At 49.8% G+C, this 15,940-nt stretch overlaps 1 protein-coding gene across 1 annotated transcript; it reads right to left on the bottom strand.

Moving 5' to 3' along the window:
• Positions 1-618: 618 nt before the first annotated feature.
• Positions 619-2,667, bottom strand: GP1BA (glycoprotein Ib platelet subunit alpha). The gene has a single exon (XM_055367228.2). The coding sequence runs from the start codon at positions 2,656-2,658 to the stop codon at positions 619-621; it is 2,040 nt and encodes a 679-aa protein (XP_055223203.2). The 5' UTR covers positions 2,659-2,667.
• Between the last annotated feature and the right edge of the window lie 13,273 nt (positions 2,668-15,940).

Below are 15,940 nucleotides of genomic sequence, written 5' to 3'. Positions count from 1 at the left end.
GTGTGCACCACCACGCCTGGCTAATTTTTGTATTTTTAGTAGAGACAGGGTTTCACCATGTTTGCCAGGCTGGTCTCGAACTCCCTACCTCTGGTGATCCACCCGCCTCGACCTCCCAAAGTGCTAGGATTACAGGCATGAGCCATCACTCCCAACCCTAAAATTATTTTTTATTATACAGATAATATACAATAATAGTGGAAAACTAGAAAATGCTAAACAGCGAAAAAGAAAATAAAACCACCCATATTTGTAACATCCAGACACAACGAGTGCTCACATCCTGATAAATCACTTTCCAGATTTTCTTCTGTGCATAGATGCATGTGGGAACCATGCAGTATTCTGCCAAAATGGTTCACCGTGAGATCTGGCAGTGCCCCATGCAGCATCGGGAGCTTTGTCCTGTGCCCCCCCCCAAGTCCATGTCATTACTCCTTCTGCTTTGGCTGGGACTGAAATTGTGTGCCTGTGTTGTGAAGACAGGGCTTCTGATACAGAAAAAGGAACTAAGACCCCTCCCCTATCACCCTGTGTTCCTTACCCGTCCAACCCCCAACTAGATTCCAATAGGAGAGCCCACAGGCTCTTCTCTCAAGGACCCCAAACCTCCCACCCTCAGAGGCTGTGGCCAGAGTACCTAATGCTCACTGTGCCCAGCAGTTCCTGACCACGACCCTGACTCAGAGCTGAGGGCCTCCTTCCTGCCACTAGAGGCCCCACACGGCCATTAGGCCGTACCCACAGGAAGAGGCTGGAGCGGAAAGTGGGGAGCGAACCTCGAAGGAAGAGCAGCCAGGCCCGGGGCACCGTCACTTGCCGTCCCCTCTGCAGCTCCAGGTGTGTGGTTTGTGTGGCTGTGGTCAGAGCAGCACCTTGGCCAGCGTCCAGGGCCTGTGGTTTCACATGCCCGACGCAGCTCAGCAGCAGGATGAGGACCACAGAGGCAAAGAGCAGCCAGAGGAGACCCAAGACATAGAAGCCCAGGGGGAGGAGGCAGCAAAAGTCGGGGTGGAGAAAAGGGTCATTTCTGGAGCTCTCCAAATGCCCTTGGAGCACCCCACGGAGCTTTGGTGGCTGATCAAGTTCAGGGATGGTTTTTTTGGTGGATTCCAAGAGTGATACGGATTTTGTGGTAGTTAAAAATATGATGCTTTTTGGAGTGATCAGGCTTGTGGCAGACACCAGGATGGTCGGGCTTGTGGCGATGGTCGGGATTGGGGTGGGCTCCGGGGTGGTCGGGCTTGGGGCGGGCTCTGAGGTGGGCTGTGGGGTGGTCGGGCTGGGGGCGGGCTCTGAGGTGGGCTCCGGGGTGGTCAGGCTTGGGGCGGGCTCTGAGGTGGGCTCTGGGGTGGTCGGGCTTGGGGCGGGCTCTGAGGTGGGCTGTGGGGTGGTCGGGCTTGGGGCGGGCTCTGAGGTGGGCTCTGAGGTGTTCAGGCTTGGAGTGGGCTCCAGGGTGGTCATGTTTGGGGCGGGCTCCGGGACGGGCTCTGAGGTGGTCGGGCTTGGGGTTGGTTCAGTAGTGGATTTTGGAGTTTTGGAGAATGTGATGGATTCCATGTGAAGTGTGAAATTTGGGGTCCATCTAGGTGGGAATGTGGTCTGCTCCTTAGTGGATTCTTGTGTTGGATGCAAGGAGGAGGGCATTTGGCTGTCTAGAGAAGCAGTGGACCATGAGTAGAATAGACCCCAGGGGGTTGTCTGGGCTTTGGTGGGGAACTTGGCCACAGTCCTTGTGGCACGCACCTTATCGCCCTCAGTGTCCTCTTCTGGGTAGTAATCATATAGGTCTGTGTCACCTTCATCACCAAGGGTGGGGCACCCCTTTCCTGGGTATTCGTAGACGGGAAACTTGTCTGAATTGTCACACTGCACACTGGCCACGTTAGAGGTCATGGCCTTGACGTCCACACCTTGCTTCCATACGTAGACATTTTCGGCATTGTCCTGCAGCCAGCGACGAAAATAGAGGATCTCACAGTTGCATAACCAGGGGTTCCCGTGGAGAAAAGCAAAAGGCAGGAGGTGGGACCCAAAAAAGCCCTTTGGTATCGTATACAGCGAGTTCTCTTGGAGGAGAAGGGTGTCGAGATTCTCCAGCCCATTCAGGAGCCCAGCGGGGAGCTCAGTCAAGTTGTTGTTAGCCAGACTGAGCTTCTCCAGCTTGGGTGTGGGCGTCAGGAGCCCTGGGGGCAGGGTCTTCAGCTCATTGCCTTTCAGGTAGAGCTCTTGGAGTTCGCCAAGACCACGCAGGGCACCAAGAGGCAGTGAGGTCAGCCGGTTGAAGGAGACGTCCAGGACGGTGAGAGCAGGCAGTGTCTGCCCTAGCAAGGGCAGGCTTTGCAGCTGATTGTGGGATAGATCCAGGGTCCCCAGCACTGGCAGCGTCCCATCGACGTGGAGCTTGGTGAGCTCGCACCTATCTAGGTTCAGCTGAGTGAGGCGAGTGTAAGGCATCAGGGTTGCCAGGGAGAAGGTGTACAGGAGGTTCTCACTCAAGTGGAGGATGGTTGTGTCTTTCGGCAGGTCTGGAGGCAGCACTGTCAGATTCCTCTTGTCACAGTTCACTTCTAGGTGGCTGGCCACTTTGGAGACCTCACAGATGGGGTGGGGGTGTAAGGGGCTTGGCAGCAGGAGCAGCAAGAGGAGGAGAGGCATGAGGACCTGTGGGCAAGGGGGCCTTGAGTGGACCCCTCTGCAGCCCCTGGAAGCATACCCCCAGGCCCCAGCCCCCTTCCCCCTGCAGCTTCGCTTCCAGAAACAGCATCCACACCTCCTGTCCTCCCTACTCACATCTCCCACCCTTGCCTGCAGAACTTAAACTACTAGCTCCAGGTCCTTGGCTCTTTCCCCTCCCTCAGACCCCTCTCCTGCCCCAGCACCAACCCCGGCTTACAGGCAGGCAGAAAGACCTCCGAAGGCACAGAGCGTCTTCTAGGGTGCCACTCGACTCCGTCCTTCTCTCTTCTAGCCCCATGGAGGACTAAGCCAGTGGCAAGGAAGGGGATGGGGGTGAGGAGGAAATGCAGGCCTGATAGGGATTCCAGTGACCGGGAATCCCTTGGACACAAGCCCTTATCGCCTCACTCCACGGCTTTCCCCCAGGCCCTCTTTGTGGTTCTCTCTTCCGCTTTCCTTTTACACAGGGGAGATGGGGGTGGACTCCTCCAAACAGCCTTCTGCCATCTTTTAAAAACCTCTCCAGGGCCGGGCGCGTGGCTCATGCCTGTAATCCCAGAACTTTGGGAGGCTGAAGCGGGCGGATCACCTGAAGTCAGGAGTTTGAGACCAGCCTGACCAACACGGGGAAACCCTGTCTCTACTAAAAATACATTAGCCAGGTGTGGTGGCGCATGCCTGTAATCCCAGCTACTCGGGAAGCTGAGGCAGGAGAATCACTTGAACCCGGGAGGTGGAAAGAGGTTGCGGTGAGCCGAGATCGTGCCATTGTACTCCAGCCTGGGTGACAAGAGCAAAACTCCATCTTAAAAACAAAAAAACCTCTCCAGATGCCCGCTTCTCTTCCTCTTCACAGCTGCATTCTGAGAGTTGCCTACTTTTAATTCTCTCCCACCTTTCTCTCTGCCTTCTCACCCCAGTCTATGCTGATTTCTTTCCCCTGCTACTCCATTGACTCGGTTCTTACCAAGGTCTTTAATGCTCTCCTTCCTCTACATCCATGGGAAACTTCTCCGCTGTGATCTTACTTTATTTTGGCAGCCTGCATACCCATGGCCACTCGCCCCTTGGGATTCTCCTTTTGGCCTCTGTGACACATGACCCTGTAATTTTCTTGGTTTTCTTCTTACCTGTTTGGTTGGGCCTTCTCAGTCTCCTTCATAGATTCCCCTTCTTGAACAATTAAACTGCCCCCAGAGTTTGTGCTTAGGCTGTCTTCATTCCCAGCTAATTTTTATATTTTTAGTAGAGACGGGGTTTCACCATGTTGGTCAGCCTGGTCTTGAACTCCTCATCTCAAGTGATCCACCCACATTGGCTTCCCGAAGTGCTGGGATTAGAGGCATGAGCCACCGCGCCCGGCCTTCTCTTCTTTCCTTATGCTGTGCAACCACCTGAGATTATCCTCATCCATTCCCTTGCCTTCAGCCACCACCTACAACCTAATGACTCTCAAATCTATGTCTCTAGTCCAGACCCTTCTCCTGAGACACAAGCACATATGTCCAGCTGCCTTCTGGACATCTCTACTCGGATGTCCCACAGACACCAAAACAATATGTTCAAAGCTGAACTCACCATCTCTCTCCAAATGGCTTCTCCTCCTGTGTTGCTCAGCCTGGTGAGTGGCACCATCATCCACTCATTTACCTAACCATTCAGTCAACACGAACAAAATCCCTAATAGTCATCTCTAACGTCTCCCGTCTTTCATCCCCATCACCAAGTCCTGGTGATTTTATCTCCCGTCTCTCTCAAATCTACTCTCCATCCACACTATCCTGCCAGCATTCCTAGTCCAAGGTTGTTGTTGTTTCTTGTTCATATCCTCCTCCTCCTCTTCTTCTTCCTCCTCTTCCTCCTTTCTTCTTCTTCTTCTTTTTTTTTTTTTTTTTTTTTTTTGAGATGGAGTCTTGCCCTGTCTCCCAGGCTGGAGTGCAATGGCTCCATCTCGGCTCACTGCCACCTCTGCCTCCTGGGTTCAAGCAATTCTCCTGCCTCAGCCTCCTGAGTAGCTGGGATTACAGGCACCCGCCACCATGCCCGGCTAATTTTTCATATCTTTAGTAGAGACGGGGTTTCACCATGTTGTCCAGGCTGGTCTCCTTTGCTCTGTCTCCCAGGCTGGAGTGCAGTGGCACAATCATGCCTCACTCAAGGACAAACTCCTGGACCCAAGGGATCCTCCTGCTTCAGCCTCCCAAGGAGTTGGGACTGCAGGCATGCACCATCACACGTGGCTGATTTAAAAATTTTTTTCTAGAGACAGAAACAAATTTTTTTGTTGCCTAGGCTGGTCTCAAACTCCTCGGCTCAAGTGATCCTCCCACCTCGGCCTCCCAAAGTGCTGGGAGTACAGGCGTGAGCCACCATGCCCTGCCCAGGGCACCATCTTCTCGCTGCTGCTTCCCTGCAACAGCCTCCTTGCTGGTCTCCCAACTTCCCAATTCCCTTTCTTCTCTTTATTCTCCACTGGAGTGGTCTTTCAGAACTGCACATTTGCTCATATCCTTCCACTGCTTGAAATTCACCAATGGGCCAGGCACAGTGGCTCACACCTGTAATCCTAGCAGTTTGGGAGGCTGAGGCGGGTGGATCACCTGAGGTCAGGAGTTTGAGACCAGCCTGGCCAACATGGTGAAAACCCGTCTCTACTAAATATACAAAAAATTAGCCAGACGTGGTGGCTGGCACCTGTAATCCCAGCTACTAGGGAGGCTGAGGCAGGAGAATCGCTTGAACCCCAGTGGGCATAGGTTGCAGTGAGCTGAGATCACACCCCCTCACTCCAGCCTGGGCGAAAGAGCGAAATTCTGTCTCTAAATAAATAAATAAATTCACCAATGGCTCCTCATAGATCTCAGGAGAAAGTCTAAAGTTCCCAACATGGCCTGCAGGGTCCTGCAAGGTCTCCCCTTTGCCTGCCTGTCCAGCCCCATCTGTTTCCACTCTGCCCTTACTCTTGATCATTCTCTCCTGTGCCTGAACTTTTTCTTCAACCCTTATCCCCTTCTGCCTAACTTTTACTTATTTGGCAAGTTCCAGCTCAGAATTCCTTCCTCTGGAAAGCCTTTTCTGACTTCCGAAGACCAGGTTAAATGTCTATTACAGAAAGTCAGAAACCATGCCCTGCCTGTTGGTCCACTGCCCCTTCTGTGATGAGAATGTGGCCCTGCACTGTTCCCCAGTAGGGGCTCCATGCAGCAGCCTGAGCCTGCCCCTATCTGCTTCCAGCTGGTGACTGGACAAGGGATAGACACTTAAGCCAGATGCAGTTAATCCATAGATTTGCCATTTATATAAGTTGCCAGCTGCAAAGGTATTGGAAAATGTGGGGAAGACAAGGTAGTATAGAAAGTGAGGTGGGAGTTTGTCTGGAGAGAAGCCATGAAATTGAATAAGGACCCCGAGCCCAGAGACTGTTGATTTTTTTTTTTTTCTTTTTGACACTCACCCAGGCTGGAGTGCAGTGGCATGATCTCAGCTCACTGCAACCTGTTCAAGCAATTCTCCTGCCTCAGCCTCCCAAGTAGCTGGGATTATAGGTGAACACCACCATGCCGGGCTAATTTTCATATTTTTAGTAGAGATGGGTTTCACCACGTTGGCCAGGCTGGTCTTGAACTCCTGCCCTCAAGTGATCTGGCCGCCTTAGCCTCCCGAAGTTCTGGGATGACAGGTCTGAGCCACTGCGCCCAGCCTGCTGTTGATTTTTGAGGGCATTTTACTGTATCAGAATGTTTAGTTGCAAGCAACAGAAAATGGTCTGCCTAATTTAGGCTGCAAAGGAATTCATTAAAAATACGTTGGTGGGGCACATTTTCTCAGGACCTCCTGGGACAGTGTCATGGGTGAAAAAACAAAACCGAAACAAAACAACAACAACAAAAAAAACCTGGCTACTTCAAAGACTTCCCAGTGAGGTCTGGAGAAGCAGACATGGAGCTATGCAGTCAGGAACAGCGCCCAGAACCAGGCTGCAGAACCAGTCCGGTGAGCAAAATTCTGCTCCTGCTGCAAGAACAGGTTATGGAAGCATGTGGAGCTTGAGCTGCTGAGCCAGAAACAGTGTTATCACAACAGCACCTGCTGCAGACAAAATCCTACACCATCCCTATTCCTTTGTGATACTGGCTCCTAATTCAAAGTCTGGGCCAGGCATGGTGGCTCACGCCTGTAATCCCAGCACTTTGGGAAGCCGAGGCAGGTGGATCACCTGAGGTTAGAGTTCGAGGCCAGCCTGGCCAACATGGTGAAACCCCATCTCTACTAAAAATAAAAATTAGCTGGGTGTGGTGGCACGTGCCTGTAATCCCAGCTACTCGGGAGGCTGAGACAGGAGAATCACTTGAACCTGGGAGACGGAGGTTTCAGTGAGCCAAAATCTCACCATTGCACTCCAGCCTGGGCGACAGAGTGAGACTCCGTCTCAAAACAAAACAAAACAAAACAAAAAAGTCTGGGTGAGTCTGATTGGGCATGTGCCTGTGACCCAGCTGCAAGAGAGTCTGGGAAAGCAAGTATCTGGCATTTTCAGCTAAGAAAGCTGAAGCATGCTCCGTTTCTCCAAAGATTCTGAAGTTGAAGGATTTTCCATAGACTCACATGCTTTGGCACCTACTAAAGTGATCCTATGTTTTACTTTCTTCAGATGTCAATGTCCTGGTTTATTTTTTATTTTTTATTTTTTTTTGAGCCTTCCGGCTCTGTTGCCCAGGCTGGAGTGCAGTGGCACAATCTCGGCTCACTGCAACTTCTGCCTCCCGGGTTCAAGCAGTCCTCCTACCTCAGCCTCCCAAGAAGCTGGGACTACAGGCGCGTGCCACCATGTCTGGCTAATTTTTGTATTTTTTATAGAGATGGGTTTTGCTATGGCTGGTTGTGAACTTTGAGTTCAAGCAATCTGCCTGCCTCAGCCTCCCTAAGTGTTGAGATTACAGGTATGAGCCATCGTGTCACGCCCTGAATTGTATTAACACATTTCCGAATTTTGCATCTTTGAGTCCTTGGAATTAACCTTACTTGGTCAATACAATTCTGAGTTGATTTGCTCACTTTTTTTTTTTTTTTTTTTTGAGACAGAGCCTTGCTGTGTTGCCCAGGCTGGAGTGCAGTGGCACGATCTCGGCTCACCACAACCTCCGCCTCCCAGGTTCAAGCAATTCTGCCTGAGCCTCCTGAGTAGGTGGGATTACAGGCGCACCACCACACCTGGCTAATTTTCTGTATTTTTAGTAGAGAGGGCATTTCACCATGTTGGCCAGGATGGTCTTGATCTCTTTTTTCGCTCTTGTTGCCCAGGCTGGAGTTCAATGGTGTGATCTTGGCTCACGGCAACCTCCGCCTCCTGGGTTCATGTGATTCTCCTGCCTCAGCCTCCCAAGTAGCTGGGATTACAGGCATACGCCACCATGCCCAACTAATTTTGTATTTTTGGTGGAGACTGGATTTCTCCATGTTGGTCAGGCTGGTCTTGATCTTCCGACCTCAGGTGATCAGCCTGCTTCGACCTCCCAAAGTGCTGGGATTACAGGCATGAGCCACTGCGTCCAGCCTGCTCACATTTTATTTAGGACTTTTGCCTCTAAGTTAGAAAATAGGAGTGGCTTATAGATCTCTTTTGGGGATCTTTGTCTGTTTTTCTGTTTGTTTGGTTTTATGATCAGAGTTTATGCTAGCCTTGTAAAATAAATTGGAAAACTATATTCTCTGGAACAGTTATAGATAGGGATTTTCTGTTCTATATAGATTGGTGGAGTTCACCTATAAACCCATCTGGAGGCTGGGCGCGGTGGCTCACGGCTGTAATCCCAGCACTTTGGGAGGCTGAGGCGGGCAGATCATGAGGTCAGGAGATCGAGACCATCCTGGCTAACACGGTGAAACCCCATCTCTACTAAAAAATACAAAAAAAATTAGCTGGGCGTGGTGGCAGGCGCCTGTAGTCCCAGCTACTTGGGAGGCTGAGGCAGGAGAATGGCGTGAACCCGGGAGGCAGAGCTTGCAGTAAGCCGAGATCGCGCCACTGCACTCCAGCCTCGGCGACAGAGTGAGACTCCGTCTCAAAAAAAAAAAAAAAAAAAAACCATCTGGATGTGGTGCCATTTCGGAGATAGGTTTTTGTATTTTTTTGTGTGCTTGGTTTGGTGTGATTTGAGACAGGGTCTCACTTTGTCACCCAGGTGGAATACAGTGGTGCCATCATGGCTCACCGCAGCCTCAACCTCCCAGGCTCAAGTGATCTTCCCACCTCAGTCTCCTGAGTAGCTGGGACCTCAGGCATGTGCCACTATACCCAGCTATTTTTTTAAATTTTTTGTAGAGACAGGGTCTCACTATGTTACCCAGGCTGGTCTCGAACTTCTGGGCTCAAGCAGTCCTCCTGTCTCCACCTCCCAGCCACTCAAAAGGCTGAGGTAGGAGGACTGTTTGAGCCCGGGAGGTCGAGGCTGCAGAAAGCCATGATTGCACCACTGCACTCCTGCCTGGGTGACAGGGTGAGACCCTGTCTCAAAATAAATAAATAAATAAGTTCCTTCCCTAATAGTCTTCCTGTTATTGAAGCCACCTTTGCAAAATTATGACTGAGACAGTGAAAGAGATCTAACCTAACCAACTCCATCTTGCTTCTAAGCTTTAAGCTGTGCTTGTTCCTTCCTGAGCATAGGCTGAACTAACTTCGAGAGGAACTTAGTTTATTGTTTATAGTTACAGGCCATCACACCCGGGTGTGAGCCATCACACCCGGCCTAGAGTTTATAGTTTAAAACAAAGACGGTAATAGCCCTTTCCCAAAACAAACCTACTTCTTGCCTGGGAACTAGACTGCCTTTGTAGTACTAACAAACTAGCCAAGAGATTACCAATTATGGTTTAGGAGTCCGGGCGCAGTGGCTCACGCCTGTAATCCCAGCACTTTGGGAGGCCGAGGTGGGCAGGTCACCTGAGGTCAGGAGTTTGAGACCAGCCTGACCAACATGGTGAAACCCCATCTCCACTAAAGATACAAAAATTAGCCGGGTGTGGTGGTGAGCACCTGTAATCCCAGCTGCTCAGGAGGCTGAGGCAGGAAAATGGCGTGAACCCGGTAGGCGGAGGTTTCAGTGAGCCGAGACCGTGCCACTGCACTCCAGCCTGGCCGACCAAGCAAGATTGTCTCAAAAAAAAAAAAAAAAAAAAAGAAAGAAATTATGGTTTAGGAGTCATGCAGCTGGAGGCTACAGGATTCTGACCCTCCCTGGACTGCCCCTAAGATCAGTGCTTGAGATGTTTTGCCGACCCTGCACTTGATGGATCAGCTGGCGCCACCCAGATCAATAAACTGGCTCATCTGATCTTGTGGCCCCCACCCAGGAACTGACTCAGCACAAGAGGACAGCTTCAACTTCCCGTATTTTCATCTCTGACCTGATCAATCAGCACTCCCGGCTCACTGGCTTTCCCCCACCCACCAAGTTGTTCTTAAAAACTCCGATCCCTGAATGCTCAGGGAGACTGATTTGAGTAACAGTAAAACTCTGGCCTCCCACACAGTCGGCTCTGTGTGAATTCCTCTTTCTCTATCGCAATTCCCCCATCTTGATGAATCGGCTCTGTCTAGGCAGCGGGCAAGGTGAACCCATCGGACGGTTACCTTATTACCTGAGCCTAGCCCAGGGGTGTGACCTAATCACGGACAAGTGTACTCCTCCTAGGATTTCAGGTCGTGAATAAGGTGGTAAGAGGATGCAGAACTGGTCTTCATTCATTTCAGCAAAGTGTTCAGGAAAAGCTGTAGAGAAGTTCCTGCTACTAAGGTCCCCAAAGTTACCTGATTGCTGAGCTGTCCTCTGTTGTCAGTGTTCTCTTGCGTCCAGTGAGCTCCTGTATCTCTTTCCAAGAAATTTCTGTTGGATTAGGTTAGCTAGAGTACATTTCTATTACATGCATTTGAAGAAACCTAATCCAGTTCTTGTTTTTGTTGTTGTTGTTGAGACAGTCTCACTCTGTCGTCCAGGCTGGAGTGCAGTGGCACAATCTCGGCTCACTAAAACCTCCTGCTCACTGCAACCTCTGCCTCCCGGGTTCAAGCGATTCTCCTGCTTTAGCCTCCTGAGTAGCTGGGATTACAGGCACATGCCACCACACCCGGCTAATTTTTGTATTTTTGTAGAGACGGGGTTTCACCATGTTGGCCAGGCTGGTCTTGAACTCCTGACCTCAGGTGATCTGCCCACCTTGGCCTCCCAAAGTGCTGGGATGACAGGTGGGAGCCACCGCACCTGGCCCCTAATCCAGTTCTCTAGTGCAGTTCATTTATTTTTCCTTCCTTCCTTTCTTTTTCTTTCTTTCGCTCTCTTTTTTTTTTTTTTTGAGATAGGCTCTCATCCTGTTACCCAGACCCCAGACGGAAGTGCAGTGGAGTGGCATGATTGTGGCTCACTGCAACCTCCACCTCCCAGGCTCAAGCGATTCTTCCACCTTGGCCTGCCTAGTAGCTGGGACTGCAGGCATGTGCCACCACGTCTGGTTAATTTTTGTTTTTGTTTTTTTGTAGAGATGGAATTTGCCATGTTGCACAGGCTGGTCTTGAACTCCTGGACTCAAGTGATCTACCTGCCTCAGCCTCCCAAAGTGCTGGGATTACAGGCCTGAGCTTATGCGCCCACCCTAGTATAGTTCATTTCTAAAGAGTTTGTATAGAAGATGCCGGACGTGGTGGCTCATGCCTGTAATCCCAGCACTTTGGGAGGCCGAGGTGGGTGGATCACGAGGTCAAGAGATCGAGAGCATCCTGGCCAACATGGTGAAACCTATCTCTACTAAAAATACAAAAAATTAGCCAGGAGTGGTGGCGGGCGCATGTAGTCCCAGCTACTCAGGAGGCTGAGGCAGGAGAATCACTTGGACCCGGGAGGCGGAGGTTGCAGTGAGCCAAGATTGCACCATTGCACTCCAGCCTGGTGACACAATGAGACTCCATCTTAAGACAAAAAAAAAAAAAGAATTTGTATAGAAGACATTAGTTGGAGATCTATGCAAAATCCATTCAACTTTTACTCTTTTGTCTTTTGAGAAACTATTCCTACCTCATCCCTAGAATTTTTGGTGACATTGACTCTCAGCTGCGAGAGTGGATCTAAGCCGCTTAATAGACTCCCTCCTCTCTGACACGGTTTAAGGACCCAAGTACCCTGACATAAGCTGATTAGGGTGTTCATGGTCATAGTGATTGGCCCAGGGATAGAAATAGGAAGTAAGTTGGTCCTTTCATGATGAAACCCAAGACTCTTGTTTGATGGTTAAGGTATACAAACCTTCTCTGAAAGTGGACGAGGACATGTGTAACTCCAGGTGAGCTGTCAGCTGTTGGCATTATTCTGTGATTATGATGTGATCTGGCCTTCGGATGAAGCTATCATCAGAAAAGGTATGTGTTCATCAACAGTTGACTGGATAAAGAAAATGTGAGGTCAGATGTGGTGGCTCCAGCTTGTAATCCCAGCACTTTGGGAGGCCAGGGCCAGGGTGGGAGGATCATTTGAGCCCAGGTGCTGGAGGCTGCAGTGAGCTATGATCATGCCACTGCACTCCAGCCTGGGTGACAGAGCGAAACCCTGTCTCTAAAAATTAATTAATTAGGCCAGGCACGGTGGCTTGCGCCTGTAATCCCAGCACTTTGGGAGGCCGAGGCGGGCAGATCACTTGAGGTCAGGAGTTTGAGACCAGCCTGGCCAACATAGTTAAACCCTGTCTCTACTAAAAATACAAAAATTAGCTGGGCGTGGTGGCAGGCGCCTGTAATCCCAGCTACTCGGGAGGCTGAGGCAGGAGAGTCGTTTGAACCCAGGAGGTGGAGGTTGCAGTGAGCTGAGATTGTGCCACTACACTGCAGCCCCGGTGACAGAGTGAGACTCCATCTCAAAAAAAAAAAAAAAAAAAAAAAAAGTAATTAATTAAAGAAAATGGGATACACACACAAACACATACCATGAAATGCTATGCAGCCACTAAAAATAATGGAATCATGTCCTTTGCAGCAGCATGGATGGAGCTGGAGGCCATTATCCTAAGTGAACTAACTCAGAAACAGAAAACCAAATACTACATGTTCTCACCTATAAGTGGGAACTAAACAATGGTTACCCATGGACATAAAGATGGAAATAATAGACATTAGGGGCTTTGAAAGAGGGGAACTTGGGAGGGAAATGAGCATTGGACAATTACCTAATGGGGCCAGGCACGGTGGCTCACGCCTGTAATCCCAGGAGGCCGAGGCGGGTGGATCACCTGAGGTCAGGAGTTCGAGACCAGCGGGGCCAACATGGCGAAACCCCGTCTCTACTAAAAATACAAAAATTAGCCAGGCTTGGTGGTGGGCACCTGTAATCCCAGCTACTCGGGAGGCTGAGGAAGGAGAATTGCTTGAACCCAGGAGGCAGAGGTTCTGGTGAGCCGAGATCGGGCCACTACATTCCGGATTGGGCGATAGAGCAAGATTCCGTCTCAAAAAACAAAAAAAATTACCTAATGGGTCCAGTGTTGACTGTTTGGGTGATGGGTACACTAGAAGCCCAGTCCTCACCAGGATGCAATATATTCATCTAACAAATATGTACATGACCCCCTGAACCAAAACTAAAATAAACATTTCAGAAAAGAGCTTGGGGATGGTGGCTTATGCTTGTAATCCCTGCACTTTGGGAGGCCGAAGCTCGAAGATTGCTTAAATTTAGGAGTTTGAGACCGGCCTGGGTAACACGGTGAGACCTCATCTCTACCAAAAACAAAAACGAAAACATTAGCTGGACTTGGTGGTGTACTTTTTTTTTCTGCGACGGAGTCTTGCTCTGTTGCCCAGGCTGGAGTGCAGTGGCACGATCTAGGCTCACTGCAAGCTCTGCCTCAGCCTCCCGAGTAGCTGGGACTACAGGCGCCCGCCACCACGCCCAGCTAATTTTTTTGTTTTGTTTTTAGTAGAGATGGGGTTTCACCGTATTAGCCAGGATGGTCTCGATCTCCTGACCTCATGATCCGCCCATGTCGGCCTCCCAAAGTGCTGGGATTACAGGCGTGAGCCACCGCACCCAGCCTGGTGGTGTACTCTTGTAGTCTCAGCTACTGAGGCAGGAGGATCGCTTTAGCCCAGGAGGCCAGGGCTGCAGTGAAACATGATCGTGTCACCGCACTCCAGTCTGGACGACAGAGCCAGACCCTGTCTCCCTGTCTCAAAAAAAAAAAGAAAAAAAAATTAGTCGGGCATGGTGGCGGGCACCTGTAATCCCATCTACTCCAGAGGCTGAGGCAGGAGAATTGCTTGAACCAGGGAGGTGGAGGGTGCAGTTAGCTGAGATCATGCCATTGCACCCCAGCCTTGGTGGCAAAAGTGAAACTCTGTCTCAAAAAAAAAAAAAAAAGAAAAGAAAAGAAAGAAAAGAATTATTTATTTATTTTTGTTGGGGAGAATTCAGGGAAGAAATGAGTTGGGTTTGTTTGTTTTGTTTTTCTATTTTATTTATTTATTTATTTATTTTTTTGAGACAGAGTCTCACTCTGTCGCTTAGACTGGAGTGCAATGGCGCGATCTTGGCTCACTACAACCTCCTCCTCCCAGGCTGAAGTGATTCTCCCTCCTCAGCCTCCTAAGTAGCTGGGATTACAGGCACATCCCACTACCCCCTGGCTAATTTTTGTTTTGTTTTTTTTTTGTTTTGAGATGGAGTTTTGCTCTTTTTGCCCAGGCTGGAGTGCAATGGTGCAATCTCGGCTCACTGCAACCTCCGCCTCCCGGGTTCAAGCAATTTTCCTGCCTCAGCCTCCTGAGTAGCTGGGATTACAGGCATGCACCACCACACCCGGCTAATTTTGTATTTTTAGTAGAGATGGGGTTTCCCCATATTGGTCGGGCTGGTCTCGAACTCCCGACTTCAGGTGATCCGCCTGCCTCGGCCTCCCAAAGTGCTGGGATTACAGGAGTGAGCCACTGCACCGGCCCTGTATTTTTAGTAGAGACAGGGTTTCACCGGGTAGGCCAGGCTGGTCTTTGAACTCCTGACCTCAAATGATCAACCCGCCTCGGCTTCCCAAAGTGCTGGGATTACAAGTGTGAGCCACCATGCCTGGCTCCGTGTAGTTTTTTTTTTTTTTTTTTTTTTTGAGACAGAGTCTCGCTTTCTCATCCAGGTTGGAATGCAGTGGTGTGATCACAGCTCACTGCAACCTCCGCCTCGTGGGCTCAAGTGATCCAAACACCTCAGCCTCCCAAGTAGCTGGGACTACAGGTGTGCACCACTACACCTGGGTAATTTTTGTATTTTTGGTAGAGATTGGGTTTCCTCATGTTGGCCAGGCTAGTCTTGAACTCCTGACCTCAAGTGATCCGCCTGCCTCCCCAAGTGCTGGGATTACAGGCATGAGCCACTGCGACTGGCCTAGACTAGTGTTTGACCAAACAACTGACTACTACTATTAGTCTGGCAAAGTTGACACATAAAATTATCCATCACATCATACCTTGGATGTTTCTTGTAAACTGCAATACATTTTAAAGTTTACAATAGGCCAGGTATGGTGGGAGGACGGCTTGAGCCCAGGAATCCCAGACCAGCCTGGGCAACAGAGCAAGATCCCACCTCTAAAAAAAAAAAAAGAAAGAAAAAAGTTTATATTAAAAAAAAATCCATCTGAGAGACTTCTGCTTATGGGAAGATGGAGTACACTTTCTTTTACCTATTCCACTTGCTAAATACAACAAACCCCTGGATATTATACATAAAACGCAAAAGCTGAACACGGTGGCAGGTTCCTGTAATCTCAGCTATTCAGGAGGCTGAGGCAGGAGAATCGATTGAACCTGGGAGGTAGAGATTGCAGTGAGCTGAGATTGCACCACTGTTCTCCAGCCTGGACAACAGAGCAAGAGTCTGTCTCAAAAAACAGAAAAGAAAAGAAAACAAAAACGAAAAATGAAAAAACAACCCACTATTCTAGATGTTGCTGTGAAGGTATTTTCAGATGTGATTAACATTTAAATCAGTATGCTTGGAGTAAAGCAAATTATCTTTCATAATGTGGGTGGGCCTCATCCAACCAGTTGAATGGCTTAGAAGGAAAGGCTGAGGTTCCCTTGGGAAGGAAGGAATTCTGCCTCCAGACTGACTACTTTTGGACCCAGGATTACGTAAACTGTTCCCTCGGTCTCTAGCTTGCTGACTCCCTAGTCAAGGTTTTGGACTTGCTAGTGCACATAATCATGAATCATGTCAGCCAATTCCTTAAA

This window comes from Gorilla gorilla, chromosome 19, assembly GCF_029281585.2.
Source record: "Gorilla gorilla gorilla isolate KB3781 chromosome 19, NHGRI_mGorGor1-v2.1_pri, whole genome shotgun sequence".
Taxonomy (NCBI): Eukaryota; Metazoa; Chordata; class Mammalia; order Primates; family Hominidae; genus Gorilla; species Gorilla gorilla.
The sequence above is the reverse complement of the archived record's forward strand: the minus strand, read 5'-3'. Positions and strand labels throughout refer to the sequence as shown.

Coding starts and splice junctions, on each gene's coding strand:
- GP1BA (XM_055367228.2), bottom strand. CDS start 2,658: ATGCCTCTCCTCCTCTTGCTGCTCCTGCTGCCAAGCCCCTTACACCCC.